Source organism: Psittacula echo (genome assembly GCF_963264785.1).
Source record: "Psittacula echo genome assembly, chromosome: 3".
In the NCBI taxonomy this organism is placed as follows: Eukaryota; Metazoa; Chordata; class Aves; order Psittaciformes; family Psittacidae; genus Psittacula; species Psittacula echo.
Window position 1 is genome coordinate 13,375,254 of NC_137736.1, and position 19,135 is coordinate 13,394,388.

The 19,135-nt window shown below is 37.6% G+C and overlaps 1 protein-coding gene across 1 annotated transcript in view; it reads left to right on the forward strand.

The window, feature by feature from the left end:
- ROBO2 (roundabout guidance receptor 2) overlaps positions 1–19,135 on the forward strand; it is a gene marked incomplete at its 3' end in the record, with an annotated part of 450,916 nt that overhangs the window by 421,507 nt on the left and 10,274 nt on the right. The window contains exons 25-28 of the mRNA XM_080612699.1: positions 1,910–2,170; positions 5,390–5,604; positions 14,166–14,348; positions 18,581–18,751. Of these exons, the coding sequence (XP_080468825.1) occupies positions 1,910–2,170; positions 5,390–5,604; positions 14,166–14,348; positions 18,581–18,751 (830 nt within the window). The remainder of the gene's footprint in view (positions 1–1,909; positions 2,171–5,389; positions 5,605–14,165; positions 14,349–18,580; positions 18,752–19,135) is intronic.

A 19,135-nucleotide genomic window follows, 5' to 3' on the forward strand; every position in this document is an offset into this window, starting at 1 on the left:
TAAATGCCAAGTGTTAAGATGCAATATTTATTTCTACCTCTGTACATGTACATATGTTTGTGTATCTATATGTGGTTATATCTAGATATAAAGTGATATGAGCCATAATTACAAGATATGTCTTCTACAGGCTTTTGAATGATTAAGTCAGGATGTTTTGGCTATTCTGAATCTGCACTTTTAAATACAGACTACAGACTTCTGAATAAGGAAAAAGTAATTAATTTTAGAAATCTTTGGGTTTTGCTAAAAGTAAATGTTCTGTTCATAATATAGGTTTTAAAACTTCTCTGTCTCAGTGTTCCCAGCGTTTTGTAACCCAGCTTCACACCTAAGAAAATCAGCAGTGATTCATTTTTCTTTGGGAAACTGGTAATTCTGTCCTTCCAAATTAGAAGCCTTAAAGGAGGATTTCTGAACTGGTTTGGGAAATTACCTGTATAATGCAATGCATTGCTTGCATGCACTGCAGAAAAAAAGGAGTGTACCTTGTCAGCAGTCCTTGAAGGTGGAAACAAGATAAAGTGACTTAGATGATGCTTGGGGAATGGCTTCTGGAGGGCAAGATGCTTTGACAGCGAAAGAACTGTGAGAGCTTTTGTTTGTCTCTTTACTTTTTGAAAAGAGCTGTGTATCTTGAGGTATTTTGGAGTACACTGGGAGTTAAGAAATGTGTGCAGATGCTCAAGGGACTGCAAACTGGATGCTTTGAAGATGGGAAGAATAGTGTTGAAATCTTAGTGGTGTGATCGTCAGCAGAGCTGTGTACAACTGAAGCTGTGTTCAGATTAGGGAATTACTCTGGGGAGATAATGCACAGAGAACAACCACAGTCACTAGGGCCTGAACGTCTTGAGTGATTCTGGTGTCTCTAAGGGACAGGGTCCTGGGATGATACTGTAATACAGCACTGACTTCAAAGGTCCTGTGGTGAGGACAGAGACAGAAGAGGGTTGAATTGCTGGCAAATCGTGCATAAGAAGTGGTAATAGAATATAAAGCTTCTGTTTCTAGCCTTGGTCAGATGTAGCATCATCTCTTACACATTTGGTATTAGACTAAAACCCACAAAAACATATCAGAACATCTCTTATATGTGAAGAGAGACTTTGGTATTAAAGAGTATTGGTAGTTGTCATTTTTTTATTTACTTTGGGCAGGTGTTTTGAAAGTGCTCGGAAATTTAGCACTGCCTAGGTAAGTCCCTGTAAAGATTGGTTAGCAGGTGGGGTGCTGGCAGAGCTGTCAACATGTGTGCTAATGTGTCTTATCAGCTGGTGCTGTGACATAGCATATGCTTAGGGTCAGTGCTGCTGCAACATGAATATATTATCATAGTAGGTATCATATACATCATAGTAGGTATATACATCATAGTAGGTATATATATGCAGTGTGGAAAGACTGCCATTTATATGGAAAGTGCAGTTTTTTCTTTAAGCTACAAAATAAAAACAAATAGTAAATTTATAGACTAATAAAGGGGAGGATGGGAGTAAGGATGTTCATAAGTGCACCTACATAAAGCTCACTCTGCCTGTTAAGAATGGTGCTATTTTCATGTCTAGGTCAATCTTCATGTGTTCTCATAGGTTAATGATCCAGGAAGTGAGTTAGCTCATTTTTGTTGTTGATTGTGGTGTAGCATTATCTAATCACCATTAGCAAATGTTATAATGGATCAGTAATTTTTTTGTTGCGCATCTTGTTCAAGTTGCTTAGCTGTTGTGGGAAAAATTAAACAGACTCAGTAAGGAGAATTTAAACAATTATGACCCTATTTTGAATAAATGTTAAAGCTCACACTGCATGCGATGGTTCGAACTGTAGCAGAAATCCTGTATGCCCTCTAGTGCACGGCAGAGATGGGGTTTGATTTATACTATGCTTACTTGTTTTTTCATTTTAGATATGACAGTGATGGTTGGTGTCCACCTTTGCCAGTTCAGACCTACCTACATCAGGGCATGGAGGATGAGCTTGAAGAAGATGATGATCGTGTCCCCACACCTCCTGTGCGAGGGGTAGCTTCATCACCTGCCATCTCCTTTGGGCAACAGTCAACTGCAACCCTCACCCCTTCTCCACGAGAGGAGATGCAGCCAATGCTTCAAGCCCACCTTGATGAATTAACTAGGGCTTACCAGTTTGATATAGCAAAGCAGACATGGTAAATGTTTGAAGGGGAAACGTTGGGAAATGAATAAGCATAATAATGATTTATTCCTTGGTGGCGTAAATGTCGGCTGTGTTCAACAACATTTCAGTAATGTTTCCAAAGCAGTAGAATGGAAGAAGAAATAGCAAAACTATCTACAGTGTGAAGGCCTTAAATATTAGGTGGTGCTTTTTAAACTATAATGCTTGGTAACATGTTGAATCTTGGCTAAAGGCTCATAAAAATTATACTCCTCTGGTTTTAACATATATTCAACTAAGTAGTTACCATCAACCTACTGAAAACCTTTATGCAGTTGAGAGTAGTCTCTTTTCAGGCTAGCAAAATGTACAGATTTCTTAGGATTTTCAAAAAACATTGAGGTTCTAAATTCCTGATTAAAAATAATGCTAGTCACTGGAATTAGCAATGTAGCAGCTTTTCACCCTGTGTCACATGGGAATGAAGCATTTTGCACCTCTGACTGTATGAAATACCATGAATATTTCTGATTCATAGGGAAAAACCCAGAAAAAGCAGGAAGGAAGTTGTTAGTGTTTACAAAATGAATTTGGTGTTTTAGAGTGCTTTATGCCTGTTTAAGGGAAGAGCAAGCAAATACCACACTAACATTTCCACTGCAAAACAAACAGAAGCAATCTCTTCAGGGACTGAAAAAGAACTTGTCATCTGCACCGGGCTGGGGATATGGTGAAGGTCAGTTGCTTTCTGGATGTTCCCTAAGCAGCAGTTGTCCTTTTACAACTTTTCTATCCAGACAAAGCCTGCAAATCTCAGAGGAGAGGAGCAGAGCTGGTTACTGAATGGCATGCTGCCAGCAGAGGAGCAGCCTTTCTTTGCTGGTAAATAAAGCCACAAAGTTATTCAGCTTGAGCTACCATAAATAAATCAGGCAGGTAGGCAGGCAGTGCCAAATCAAAGCCAGCTGTTTTCCCTGGACACTGTCGAAGCCTCAAGGCTTGTCTGCAATCTGCACTTAATCAACAGGGTACTTTGGTCCTGCTGCAGTGCCATGCTGCCAAGCACGGACCCTGGCCTGCCTGTGGGACAGACCCAAATCCCAGGCAGCAGCTAGACCTGGCCTATTGAAGGTAGCTGACTTCTGAGCCAGCACACAGATGCATACACTATCTACGCAGTCATTGCTGCTGCATTTTGCATCTGTTACCCTTTCTATGCCCTACAAACTCTGGGAGTGAACAACAGTAGGACTCTGAAACAAAGCCTCTTACAGCTGACAGGAAAGGTCTTACTCTCTTTTGGAGAAACAGGAGTTGTTTGGGAACTTTCACAATGTGCTGAGGAATATACAGATTTTAACATCGCTTTTGTGTAAGGTCACAGTAATTGAGCCTGAAATGCTGGAAAAAATATCCAAGAGACAACCTTTTCTTCATACTAGGACCTTATAGCAGATATTGGGATGAATATTGAGGGTTGCAAATACAAGTGATTTTTGTAGTAGTAGTGACATGGATCTGTTTAATGCTTGGGTTTTTTTTGGCTGGACACGTATCATGCTGTTCAGCAAATGCTGTTCAGGTTCAGTGGAAAGTCCTCCATTGCCTTAAGTGGGAAGGAAGAGTTCTCTTCACAGTTAACCTGTCCACTGTAGCGGGAGGGAAACAGAACAAGATGGGACTTGTCAGAAAGCTTACTGCAGGAGTAACAAAAGAGAAATATAGAGACCAGCCAACTAGGAATTTAAGAAAGAGCACATTAGAGATTACTGGAAAAGTACATAATCATTATGGCCTTGATCCAGCAAATCACTTAAGTAAACGCTTAAATACAAGTACATGAGAAATTGACTTCAATTGTTCTATCACATGCTTAACACTAAGCATATACTTAAGTGTTTTGCTTGATTGGGAGCTAATCACACTGTTTATTGAGGGTTAGTTAGATGGTAGTGCCCTTTAGCTTAGTGTTTTGAACACTGCATAGCTAAGAAACTGGTGTCCAGGCAGAAAAGTATTCAAGAACTGCTAATCGGAAGGGGGTTGTATATCAGAAGAGAAGCATTTGCTCTGCAAGTAAGCTTCAGAGTGGGCAATAAATTAAAATCTACACCAAGGTGGAGAGAGATTCCAGTGGTACATAACATTTCCGTGACATTCTTGGATCCGATAGATTTGCGTTATGGAAAAAAACCACTCTTCAAGTGCAGGCAATAATACTGCACAGTTTTCATGAAAAACGTGTTAAGGCTAGGAATATAAACAGGTGACAATTGTAATTTTTTCTGTTAGTCTGATAGCAAGAGACAGCAGAATCCTGGATCTCATCCAGAGCGCTGCTGATCCAAGTCAGGTCATGCCATCTCATGACAGCCACCCAAGGATTCCCAAATGCCTAAGTGAGCAATTTCAAGCATGGTACATGCTGTTTCGCCAAGGCCAGTCATGCCTGGGTCCCCTGGCACAGCTTGCTATATACCTGTAGTGCTGTGGAAAATACTGCATTGAAAACTGATAGTTGTTTTTCTTTCTAGCCTCTCAGACACCACGCAAATGAAGCTCCAAGTCCCATCCCATGCTTGCCTTTGGCCATTTAGCTATCCTGTGGTTGTTTTTTATCTTTGTTTTATTTTTTAATTGTGATTGCTGCATGCAGTAATTTCACACATGCATGCCCTAATACTGCTGCAATTAAATCAAGTAAATTACTTGGAATAAAACAAAACCAAAAAAGGCCTCACTGGCAATGGGTTCACTGGATTTGACATTTTTTCTTTCCTATTGGTCATTTCCTCCTCTTTAGAATGACTTCTGCTTATGGGAACTGAGTCTTTTTAAGCCGAAGTAGTAAAATCTAATTTTGGTTCAACATGTGATTTGCAAGGTGGAATAGCGGGTGAGACACTTATATGCTAGGTTTCAGAAATGTGCTTCTAGGATTCAGAAATGTGCTTTTCCGTGGACTTCCCACCTGATTTATATAGCCTCCACGTAAATCATTCCTCATCTGTAAAAGGGCAGTTTTAACCTTCTCTATCCTACAGGAGGACAAATATATTTAGACTGGAAAGTATGCGGGTACACTGGTATAAGAAGCTGTGGTGAATAACTGAGCTGACTTTTCCTGAGTTTGACCTAATAAGCATGTTTGTAAATGTACTTCAGGACTTTGTAAAAGGCTTATCTTCTACTGACCATGGGGTTGAAAGTCTCATCCGTTCTGATGATGTTTTCCTGTTTGTTTATGTAGGCACATCCAAAGCAATACACAACCTCCTCAGGCTCCAGTTCCGCCCCTAGGTTATGTATCTGGAAACCTTATTTCAGATTTGGAAACAGATGTTCCGGATGATGATGATGATGATGATGATATTGAAGAAGAAACTGTAGAAATCACTAGGCCGCTAAGAGGTCTAGAGCATACTCCAGGCTCCAGTATGGACAATCTAGACAGCTCTGTGACAGGTAACCAAACACAGTTAACAGTGACACCAACTTGTTCCTAACAGTAAAATCATCAGTCAAACACTTTCTAAGTGAAAATTTATTCCACTCTATTTCTGTAACATTTGAAATGTGTTAGTATTAAACACTAAAGTTAAAAAAGGATTTGAAAATACTTTGCTTTGCTGCAAAATGATAAGAAAATTCATGAATTTTAAAAAGCTTTAAAAACTTGAAAGAAAACTCAATTATATCCTAGCTTTCATGAAAAGTTCACTCTACTGGAGAAGCAAGAGAGCTACATAAAAAGGAGGGGGAAGACCTCAGCTTAGGAATGTATATTTCATAGATCAGGAGCAGCATAAAAATGTTATCTTAAAACACTTTTAGATATTTTGCTGGGTACATGCTTTCACAGATGAACACAGGGAAGTTAAAAGACATCAGAATAAGTGTATTTAGATCAGCACAGCATTTATTTGTAGAGTAAATACAACATTTATGCAGGAAAATGTGTATTTTGAGCCTACTTTGTATTGCTGAATTTTCTAGTTGTTCCTTGTCAGTGAATATATTTAATTACCCTGACAATCCTTCCTTCACTTCTTCTCACCCTTTGCATCCCTTGGAAAGTTACAACAGGGATAATCCAAGGGGACCTAGAAAGGCATGCAAAACTAATGCACAGAATCTGAGTGAATAGAATTGCTGTTGATGAAATATAGGCAGCAAAAGACATTTTTTGAAAACTACAGATTTTATCTGGAAATAATGTACTTTTTCTAAGCATCAGTATGTTTCCCTTTAGGTTGAACTTGAGCATCTTTATAATATACCATGTCCATAATGTACAGCTGTAGTGGAGACCCAAATGTACGTAGTGTTCATAGCCCATAAAAGCTAGTGGGTGCTTCTTCAATCTTTGATCTCAGCAGAAGAACACTTGATTGTTAGTTGTACATTAAGGGACACTTGCTCACTACAGCTTACTACCATAGCACCACTGAATTTCATCCCTTTTTAAATGAAATTCTGGACCTTTAAAATTCCAAGAATTTTGCACCCTTATTTAAACACTGCTATTCTGAAAACACTGCAGGAAGATTACAGTGATGGAGCATCAATACCTATAATTTTCTTCCTTTTCCCTTGTTGAATTAAATAGTGTGTAGCTTAATCCCACTTTCCAGGTTTTCTTTCACCCTAGGGCCACACTGCTTGCCAGTCTAAGATTTAAGTATTGTATCTCTGCTGCTGCAATTTGAAATCCAGATTCAATTGAAGGCTGTAAAGTTAAAGTTTAAATCGCTGAATTGAGAAGGTTAACTTATTAGTGCATGAGTATGTTAAGTCACTTTGCTTGAATTTTTAGTGTAATCTCCTTCAGGCTATAATTCTGCATATTTTTGCATATCTCACTAGTGGCTTAGAAGCCTTCCCATTAGGAATGCAGTAAGAGGATTCAACTTGTAATACAGCAATAAATAATAATAAAAAAATCAGGTTGCTATGTATTTTCCGTTTGGTATGTATTAATATGCCAATGTTGATATATCTGTGAATCAGAAAATTAATGTTTTTCGCATTTTCATCTTCAATATTTTGGACCACCCTAGCTAGTGCAAAGTAAGGAGTGGCTGCATTTGCCACTCCAATTTGTAGACTTCTGTGTTTATTAACATTTACCCTTTTACGTATAACATTCCAGCTTGTTATAATAGTTGTAAATCTTGTTTAATTATTAGAGTATTAAAAACCTCCTGGTGTATTTTTTGGGAGAAATTGGGCAGAAGCTGGTGGTGTAGATTAGGAGTGTACTTAAGGTGATCTAAATGCATTCCCACTCATCTCCACCACTGTCTTGATGTGACCTCATCCAGCTGAAAATTAAGGTTTTTCTCTTTTTTTTGCTTGTTTAATTACTAGCTGGGCCTGTTCCTTGATCTGGTTCACATTGCATGGCAAGGTGTTTGCTGGCACTGCAGGAAGGGAATGTGCAACTGGAAGGGAAGCAAAATGATAGACCGCCCTTAAAGCATATAGCCAACACTTTGACTTAAAACAGTTACAGAACTATAGCCTTATGAAAATACACCCAAAGTGTTTGTCTAAATGATCTGTAAAATGGCAAACTCTGAGTAACGAAACTGTTTCTGGTTTCCTCTATTTCTATGTGGATAAACCCTCAATTTTCTGAAGGCTTTTTTTGGGATTGTTTTTTTCTAACAGTAGATTATTCTTGGGTGAATTGTTCCAAAAGAGAATTTTCGTGTTTGTGTTTCTGTTTCTGTTGACTCTTCCAGGCTGCATTTGCTGGTGTTAAGGAGGGTATATAACAAATTACATTCATTGTTTCTAAGCTTCTTCTCATTGTTTAATTTGATTGCTTTTAGAATACTGTAGAACAACTGACTTGTTTTTTCTTGCACTGAGAATATATAAGCTATTTCTTTTCACAGGGCTTTTGGTGACTTAAGCAGCATTTTCCTGGGAATTTATATGCAATGTTTTCACTACCTTAAACATTATATTAAATAATGAAGGCAAATGGCAACAGCTTACCCAGATGAAATGATATTAATGTTCATTTTCAAGCACACCTTATGAGTTCCATGTTTGTGAGAACTCTAAATTGACATTCCTTAGTCCAGACTTCCTTCAAATAGAGATGCTATATTGTCAACAGGGTGAGCTTCCTCATCCTGTACTGTTAGCATGGCTTAGCAATGACTTGAAGATACCCAGTCTTGGAGTGAAATGATACTTTGTTCTCTATGGCTGAAGTGAGACTGAGGTTTTCATCCAATGCCAAATGTGGGATTCTCTGAGGGGAAGCACTGGTGCTGGGTGAGCCAAGCTCAAACTGTTAAATTCCTCTGAAACCACAGCGTTGCTCATTTAAACTGTTTGAAAGCCAGATTGTCTTCCAGGCCCTTGAGTTTTAGTTACAACTAACCAAAAATTCAGACAAACATTTAATCTGTGCTGTTAGGCTTTTCTCTTTGCAGGTGGCAGAGACATAATGTTGACATGTATAATAAAGTGAAAAGAAAGGAGGAATGGAGGAGTGCACAGTAACTATATCTTAACATTTTCCAGATATTGCAAAGGAAATTCAAGGAGGGAGGTTTAGAATTGAATGTTTGTGGGATGGAACATGAAATTGAAGCCAAAGTTTTGCTTCATTCCCAGCATAGTTTGTTAAGATACTGAGTTACTGATTCGGATTTAAAAAAAACCAAAACTGAAAAGCAGCTGTAAAGCATCTGCTCACTTGACCACTTGACTTTCAATTCACAATTATTTAGCATTATTTTTGCTTTTGGAGACCCACTGAAATATGTTTTTTTTTTCTTTTGCTTATGTTTAATGTTTGCCTTTATAATGAATTGCAGTGCAGAGTTATGGCGTGAATGGTCACAAAGATTCTGTTACATTTAATAGACTTAATTAATTGCACATGATGACTGTATAAGAAATCAGTTTGCTTCTCACTGAAATCACTTTGAAAAACACTGGGTTTTGTCAGATCACAGTATTATGGTTTGGGGGTTTTCTTTGCCCTCTCCTTATCTTCCCCCAGCACCAGCAGTGAAGATGGTAGAGAGAGCTGCTCTATCTTCAGTCCTTCCTTTTGACTGAGGGGAGTCACCCATTAGCTAGCATGGAAACTAGAACAAGCCCTTTTCTACCTGATACAAGCTGATAAAAGCAGAGACATATTCCTTTAAACAGTATCACTGCAAATGGATAACATTTTTTTTTTTATCAATAGAATTATATAGATCTGAAATTATAAAGACCTCCATAGGCTATGTAAGTCAGCAAGGAGGAAAATCCCTTATTTGGCTTGGTTTGGTCTTGATTAAAAGAATCTCTGATCACTGTCTGTATGGTAAAAGTTGTTCATTCATTGTGTCTGAGTACAAATAGAATAATTCTTGAAAATTATACAAAATCATTTTCATGAGTCATATTTTACCATGGAAGAGTTCAATATTTATATTGATTTGCTTAGGGATACCTATTGCAAAAGATTCTGTTTTATAAGGAGTTAGACAGATTGCATTTAATAGGAAGAATGTGTTTCACGGATTAAATATGTGCTCAGAAAATAGGAAACTGCTACTTTTTGTATCTCATAAAAATGGTAATGCAACAATTAGCAGGGTCATATTATAAAGTACAGACTTTACTCTAGCTTAATGGATCTAGGGATATGCATTCATCAGCAACGATAGATTTAGCATAAAACGACATGTAAATGAATTGATGACTGATCATAAATTAATTTTAGTGCTGAAGAAGTAATAGAGACACAGCAAGATGCCACTTTATCATAGTATTTTACTGCTCAGCAACATTTGAGCAACTACTTAATGTTCTGTGTGCATTTCTTTTCTAACAGCTTGAATAAATTTGAGAAATTTTTGTGCCTTTCAGCAATATGGAAACCAAAAAATCCAGAAAGATTGAAAATGCAAACACCAATAAATTTGACTAAGTGACATAAATTCATTTTTCATTAAATGTTTATGAAGGGCATTAATTATGGTTGGACCTGTGAAGTCCTAAATATGTACGTATGATTTTGACCTCCCTTTGTTTAGTGTTTCCTGCCCCAAAATACATATTTTAAAACTAAAAGGTTATTTCAGGTTTATACATTTAAATATTTGGGCATTCATGTTGGGTATAATGTAAAGTATAAGACCAGAGCTAATTTTTGAAGTGTGATCCTATTTATATTGTGCATTCAGCCCCTTCAGTTATTCTTTCATATTTTAATGGTACAATAACTTTTGCCTCTTTTAGTCCATCATTTCCACCAGAATCAGCAGACATTTTTTCTTTGTAATCATGACAGTAGTTAGAGTAGAAATAGGATAATGCCTTCCTCTTGTTCAAAGGCTAAAGGAATTCTGTAAATGAGTTCAGCTGAAGTCACATCAGTCCCCATGGACTTCATCCGTACTTCACAAACCTCAGCAGTCTAGCCCTGTTCCATCAAAAATACCTACAGAGGAGCAGGGGCTTTATATTTTCATGGTCTTGTGAAGAAAATCTCATAATCATACACATCCCCATCATTTGTTAACTTTAAGGATGCACATAGAGTTTATTACAGAGAAGTATCTATTGGAATTTTCGAAAGTGTTAGGTTTATAGTGAGCAGCTTTTACAGCTTTTACTTCACAAGTGCATTAGATCTTACTTTTAAGAAAAGCAAGATTACACTTTTACAAAGAAAAATAGCATTTTTATTGTCTGCAAAATGCCACTAAAAGCAGTAGTATTCAGCCTAGAAGAAGCTAGCACCTCTGTTCCCTTCACCTTTCCCTGAGAGCAAGGAAGCTTTCTGTTTGCATTAGAATCAAGAGATATTTTGTATAGCAAGAAAACAGAGTTCAACTTTTCACAGAGTTGATTTTGTTCTGCATAAAGCATTTACTGCTGCTGTCAGCAAGAGTAAAATTTACAGTTGCCAGAAAGTGTAAAAACTCAAATGTGCTTTTGGAAAACACATAGTGAACTGCATGTAAAGGAGACATTAAAAGCCTGTTCCATTCCATTGGAAAACACATAATTGATATGAAAGGGACATCAGCATCTCTTATTCTGCCTTTATGCAGAAATGTGCATCTGATTTGGAATACAAGTGGCCAGTGGATGGATGCCTTTAAACAAGCAGTTTACACATTAACTTACATGCAGCTGCCTGGTGGCCTGAGGTTCCCGGACAGGGCTCCAGCATTTCCATGCTTTCCAGCCAATGTCCACACCTCTGGAGGGCAAAGCAAACCAGGGTTTTACTTCTGCAAGTTTTGGTGGGGAAAACATTGTTTATGCAGGGAAGCTGAATAGCTCAGCAAACAGTAGAAATAATGTAAAGATTTCAGTTATACCTGTCTGGTCACATTACAGCTTTTGCAGATTGTTAGTGTATCTCGTACTTAAAACATTGATTTTCTTTTTGGATTGGATGAATTTTAGCCCAGCTCTTGAAAGGGTAGGTAAAAAGTAGCCAGTGTTCCTGGACATACCCTGAAAACATCCCATCCAAATTATCATGTGTATTATATGTTGTGTAACAGCTGAGTGACTGGTTAGCAAACAGGAATGTGAGCAAATGGAAATTCAAACCTAAGTTCCTCTAAAACATCCATAGTCTTGTGCCTGTGATACTGAAAACCTATTCTGTACAGTGTACGTTTTTATAAATCTCTGTGTAGAGAGTAGAATGTACCATACAAAACCCTTGGGCCCTGACACTAGGAAGATACACATTAAATTTTTAGCACCCGATCGTCCTTTCATATCTGTAGGTCTCGTTATATTTTTATGTTTCAGCTTATGCTTACATATTTTGCAGAATATGTCAATAAGCAGTTGTTTGAAAGTCCTCAGCTATAGTGTTTCACTTTCTTACATCTTCATGAAGTGTTTTATCTGTAGTATCTCTTTTCATACATCATACATAACTGTTGCTAAGCCTTTTTACTCTCCATTCTCTATGAAGTCCCATCACACTTTGATTGTTACTTCAGAAACTGTCTTCTCAGAGGAAATTCAGTTTTAGCCTTCCCTTGCTGTTATCTCAGCTTCCTTATATCTGTCTGCACCAGGTCGAGTCTGTTTGGAAAATATCAATTTTGTGTGTGCTCTTGGCAAGCAGAATCAAACTCTGTCACTCCCTGTTGCACTTAACACACTTTCTGCCTGTCAGACCTCCATAGATCTCTTCAGTTTCTTTTCTTGTAACTTATGAGTACATGGACTTCTGTTATAGCCTGCCACTTTGCTGACATTAAAAGGTTTGGTCACTGCAACATCACAAAATAATCCATTGTTCTTGGGCTTTGTGGTGCAGCGTGCTACTGACTAAATTCCAGTATTAATTTATTGTACTCATGACTTGTTTTTGCAGGATATTTTTAATATTTGACACCACCAATAGTTAATCAGCCTATCCATATGGTACTAAAAAGCAAGTCAGTATTGATTTACTAGTTAATAATTTGGAGCAACACAGCAATACTTTCTTGGACATGGATTTCAAAAAGGCTACTGTACTCCTATGCTTCTCATATACATTTACATAAATTCAGTTGTGCTGCCGGTCAAGTCAAGGCTCTGATGTATCTCTCCACACATATCTTCTTCATATCTTTGGATATCAGTTCTTTACAGATTCTCATAGGTTCACTGGTCTTTTTGCTTTTTCAACATATGCATGCCACTGTTTATAAAAAGCAAATGTCAGGTATTTCAGGATAGGTGCCTGTGCTACTTCTGAACAATACTCCACACAGCACCATGCAATGCCATGCAGCAGCTCAGGTCCCTAAAGCAGTCTGGTAGCTCTGCACCTCAGCTGGACTTGGTAACTAATCAACCTGGTTATCCTCTTCCTATAGCAAAGAAAAGCACTTGGTGCTAGCAAAGTTTTCTTTGCCTCCTGCTCTACTTCACAGGGTAGAGTTATCCTATGACATTTAATCATGATTCTTAGAAGTACAGCACACCATCGACTCCATCTGATGCCACAAAAGAAACAGAATTTCAGTACTTTAAAATAAGCCTGAACTGAGCCATAGTTTTTGAAAGTAAGTTATACTGACACATTGGGTAGCTGATTGATGCTTCATGCATTGGAAAAAATAAAAGAAAATATAAATGAAGAGAAAATAAGAGGAATCCTTCCTTCGCTGTTTTGCTCTTTACATTCCAGTTACAGCAAGCTTTCTATATTTCTTTCACGTGTTTTTTCCAGTATCTGGTTTTCTGACTGTACTTTTATGATATTATCACTTTCTTTTCCTGCAGTGGTGGTAGTCCATAGCTAGAAGGTACCATGAGGCCAGCACTGGCTTAGTGACTGTCTCAGTATCGAATCTGAGTATACATGGTTCCATTCTTGAATGTTAATTGTTTCTAACCTTTTTAAAAAAGTAAGTTAAATCCATTAGAATTAATTGCTTTAGGTCAGATTTCTTCAGGACATTAAAATTGCTCATCTATTTTAAGGTTTTGGTTGAGAAAATGACATAATGCCAGTCTTACTCAGGTAGCTCTTGAAGCTCATATCTGACATCAGCTATATCTACTGAGACTTACACTTGTGCTGTACAAAATTAAGACTTTGTTTGCAAACATCAAACTAGGTATTGATTTATAATAATTCAAGTAAAAAAAAATATTAATCACACTCATTTCAATCCCAGGGAAAAACTACTAACTTTCAAATGAACTTATTATGGAGCCTTCACAATTGTAGAGAATATGTATCATTTTGTTTACAGGATCAAAGCAACACAGGGCAAGCTATGAATGAGATCCCATTAGCTTTAATAATGCTTTTTTATACTATGGTCTGTCAGACAAACTTTGGGTTTCCTGCTGTGAAAGGATGTGTTAAGTGGGTCTTCAACTTTAGATGAATGCTGCTCTTTTCTACCAAGCTCTGTCAAATGAATTTTGGTTTTCCTGAGCAAGGACATGTTAAATGGGTCTTTTAAGCTTTAGATGATAAAAATATATCAAATGTGCACAACTCACTAGACCCCTACATTTGTTTTTAGGTTCAATGGTAAATGGATGGGGTTCTGCGTCTGATGAGGACCGTAACTTTTCTAGTCATAGATCTAGTGTAGGTAGCTCCTCAGATGACTCGATCTTTACCAGCGGCAGTTTTGCACAAGCACTGGTTGCAGCAGCAGATAAAGCTGGTTTTAGGCTGGATGGAACCAGTCTGACAAGAACAGGTTTGTAGATTCAAAGTTGATGCTTTCTGCATGAAGGGTGTCTCTGCCCATTCTTCTCTTCTTCTCAGTGAACCTGCGTCTCACACCTGTCTAACATGCATGGAATAAAGTGGATGGAGATATTTTTATCAGTATGTTTTAAATGAAACCTTGCATTAGGTTTTGTTTTTAGTGATTTGAAGTAGTGAATAGCATAAGCTTTTAATCTGCACCTTCAGTCTGCTGCAGTTTCCCTCTGTGCTGACTCTGCTATAGATTTACTGACATATGCTCAGTTTAATAATTCAATGAAGAGATCACTAATTCTTCTGTGCAATCTTTTGATGATTTTGGTTCTTGCAAAATCTCCTCACAATCATTCACATTTCCGATGATGAACAACACATTTAAACTATTATCTCCATCCCTGCTCTTCTGTTGCATCTCTTCTTGCAAAAGTATATTTTTCTGTGAAGTTTTTCTAAGCATGGGGTGGATTAGTGTGCGTTTATTGTTAACAATACAAACTGTTTAAAAGCCTTTTTAATAGCTGATTTTAAACCACTTAATTCAGTAAGTAAACATATTTTGATAAAATTCAATTTTAATTATGCCAACTGAATCTGCCAAGATATGTGCAACAAAGGTAAAGTGATTATTGTTTTTGAAAATAGCCAGTCTTCTAAAATGAATTAATGAAAAGTGAGCATAACTTAGTTCATGTTATTAAAGCTCAAAAAGTTTTATTTCTAGTTAAAAAAAAAGATATTTTTAGCTATTCTATGAAAATGAATGTATTTGCATTTGCTTTGTCTTATCAAAATAGGAGAAGTAATTAATTATTTAAATCCACAAATCTAATAGCAAAGTATGAACTTGGGTCATGTTTTTGTTATGCTGTCTCAGCTGATTCCTGCCCTTAGGTCCCATAATATTCTTATCATTTAAAATTTGTTACTGTTAGTCTGGTATGAAGTCTGACTTTAGTAAAATGTGTGCATTTGTGAGAAATGTCTCCACAGTTAGGGCTGAAACACAGGCTTTCTACATGCTGTGACTTCATGGCAAACACTGCCTTATGGGAACATTAGAAATGAAGAAAAGAATCAGTGGCAAAGTCCTATTTGGCCAGCTACAGGGTGGACAGCTATAGCTTTTCTCAAATCACTGAGGCTTTTGCCATTGACTTTGATCACTCTTAAAAGACGGTTATTTCACTGTTAAAAGTAGTTAAAACTCTCACTTGCTTGTTACAGTAGTGGGAAATAGAGTAAATCTGTCTCATATTTTGGAAAAAGCAAAGCAAAACTAACCAAAAACTGATGTATACCTTCATTCATCTACTGTGATGGCCAAACTGTAATTTAAAATAAACTGTTTTGCTTGAAGAGTCTCCTAAATAGTCTTGAATGAAAGGAGCAAATCCTTCCCAACTTTTTTTGGTGGTGTTCTTAGCCTCACTAAAAGCTAATACACAGTTTCACTCAAAAGTTAATTTGGCTTGTATCAGGCCATTGAAAAGTATGGCTTCCACCACAGACACACACATAACAAAAGTAAATAGGAACACACACACTTTTAAATAAATATAATTTCTTATTGTAGCTATGTAAATGGAATGTACAAGGAAAGGATGAGAACCCTCTTGTCACTTATATTTTCCTAGCTTAATTAGGTCACAAATGCACTTAAGCTGAGTACTTGCATGTAATCCCTCAGACAGACTGCTAAAGTTTAGGGTATCTAAAGTATCCAACATTTGTGGTAGATATTTATGATTATTACCTTCTTAATCTTTAGTGGTCCAGCAGGCAAAACAGAAGCAAAATAAAACCCACATGTAAACAGATAGCCCTCCTCTCTTTTCCTCACAAAAATCTCAGCAGTTGAAAATAACTCCCCAGTGCTTAACTGCAGTATGATACCTCCCAGGGTAGCGTGGGTCATCAGACATGCCTGTTATGGACCTGCTGCATCATAATAAACCCCACATCGTGCAAAATGGTGTTTTATAGTGGAGAAGCAGCAGTATTATTTCTGTTCATTACTCTGGAGGGAATCTGAAGGTCCTGATTCTCTATTCCTTTGCAGTCTGAGTTTCACCCATTTAGAACAGCGTGAGATATTGTCATTAATATGAAAGGAGAAGTCCAACTTGATAGTCTCACATGAGTGTCTCTGATTGCCAAGCACAAGAGGCTCTGGTAAATCTGGGTGTATGGTGTCTCTCCTGCCAGACTCTGATTCCAGTTTCCAAAAGCCATCATGTGATTTGCCATGAAGTGCAGGCAGCTTTCCTTTCTAACACCCTTGGGAAATTAAATCCATAGATTCATTCTTCTCTCCACTTACTCACTAAATCTACTACAGAGAGGATGACACTGCTCAGCAGTTCTTACTGGAAGGCTGCATACGAATACAAGAAGCTGTAATCAGTTATTAGGTGCATTGAAAAATGTGTTTAGGGAGCCTGCACATCATTTGTTTTTGCCCCACGTCTGATTTAGGTCAGTGCTACTTATTTTTCCTTATTTTCATGGAGGTATAAAAAAGAGAATGTTCGGTGCCTATTTCTTTTTCAAGCCAACATTCTGAATGAATAATCACACTTCCTTAGTCAAGAGAATAAGTGCAAAGACTCTTCGTCCTGCACTCACTAGTTGCACTTGCATGCTGCAAGTTTATTTTAGCAATACATCTGTGCAATGTGCTATGAGCTAGGATGGAATTTCAGGCTCCTGTCTGGATTTCTTTGCATTAGTATTCTTTTTATTTAATTTTAAATGAAATTTTAATATTTTGTCTATGTCTATTTTACTGTTCTGTCCTTATCTATGAAACAAGGGCTTAATGTCTTGTCCTTGTCTGGCTGCAGCTGTGCCAGCTATAGAGGTTAATGTTTCCAGTCTTTCCCCAAACGGATATTACTTCTTTCTCCCGGTTCCAGAATTAGCTGCTTGGGTGGGTAACCCCTTTCAGTTAAAACGAACCAGGTTCACAAAGGCATACCTTCTGTTTAAGTTCAGTTGGGCATGGGGAACATCCACATGAGGGACTCAAATGTGATAACTTCCAGTCACTGTCAGTGACATGCAGCTGGGAGACAAGCCTGCCTAAGAGCAGTGTCCTCCTCAGGGTGCACATCAGTCAGAAGATTTTACTAGGAAACGTTAACTCAGAGCAGGGTAGATCCTGTTCTAAGTTAACCAGAAGATAAAAGAACTCCTTACTATTTTGGCGTCTGTTGCCACTTCCCAAGAACTTGGGCCTAAAGTAGCATTGAAAGGGCAGAACTTTTGACATTCTCCTCTGCAGGTAGTATGAAAACATTTAAGACTTTGAAGTCCCAGTTATAAACAAATTAAAATATACTTGTCAAGAAGGACCTGCAGATGAAAAAGGAAGGTAAAAGATGGTTTCATAGGTTTTTATTAAACAATAAGCCTAATTAACTGAATAAAAACATCAAAATAAGAGGAAGCGAATGTAGTAATTGGACTGTGCTCCAATTGTTTCTGCATGGTGCTTTTAATGATCTTCTCCATAGAACAGCATCAAAGATTATTTTTTAAGAGAAATCATGTAGCTTGATTAGTGTGTATATATATATACACATATATATATAGAAAGATGTGAGGAATAAATTTAGTCAGAATACATTTTTTTTTAACATATAAAACCACTGAAAATTAACATGAACATTTTAGCATTTAAATATACCTTCATTTTTATTTCTTGAGAAAAGATAGCTCTTAAGCACACAAACCTACACTGCTACATAGCTTGCAAAATCAGTTATGTTTATCTCACTGGAGTTACTCCAGATATACAGTGCATATGGGAGCCCCTAAAAAGAGAATCTGGCTCAGCAGACGTGAAGGTGGAAGGCAGGAGGAGATAAATTTGATATGATTGTAGAGCTGTATTCCTTCCCTGCTCAAGGCTGAGGAGTTGTTATAACACATCTGTTCAGCACACAGAGCAGGTACGATTTACATGGCATACAGTAGTTTTATCACAACAGATGGAATGATTTTAATTATAAAAGTTAAAGATAAAAGAATGCCAAGTTTTTCACTTCACTTGTTTTGGTGTGTCTTAGAGCAGTTGTCATCAGTGGGTACCTCGAGAGGACATTTGCTTGCTTCTGAGAGTTAGACCTGATCTAACGTTGCAGAACAGACATTAATAGAACAGCCCATTTCAGGGCAATAATATTGGTTTTTTTCATCTGGTTTCTCTTTTTCTTTTAGGCAAAGGATATCCTTCCTCTCAGAGACCTCGGCCAAACAGTCCTTTTTCTACTGACAGCAACACGAGTGCAGCTGTCAATCAGAGTCAGAGGCCAAGGCCCACTAAAAAACACAAGGGAGGACGGTTGGACCAACCCTCATTGCCTCATCGTAGGGAGGGAATAACAGATGGTAAGTGTTGTGGTGAAGTCCCTGATGATAACCTGCAACAAGTAGTGGGAGAATATAGAGTAATCTTTTAAAGAATATACATTATGGTGTATTATATGCTTGGTGAAGTGGGGTTTCCAGGTTGCCATATGAGCAAAATGGCAACACTAGCATTGTGAAGCTTGGTTAAATGAGTCTTCAAGGAGCCTTTCTTTGTTTCAGATCTGAACATGTTAGCATTGCTTAGGTTTTCTCAGATCTCAGTAACGTACCCATAAATGACTGCATTAGACGTGAGTTGACATTAAAAAAAATGGCCCGTGGTTAATTTTACATGAAATGAAAGTAGCCACCACAAGCAGTAGCAGTATGCCATGAATTCCTAAGGAGAAGGGTAGGGCTAGT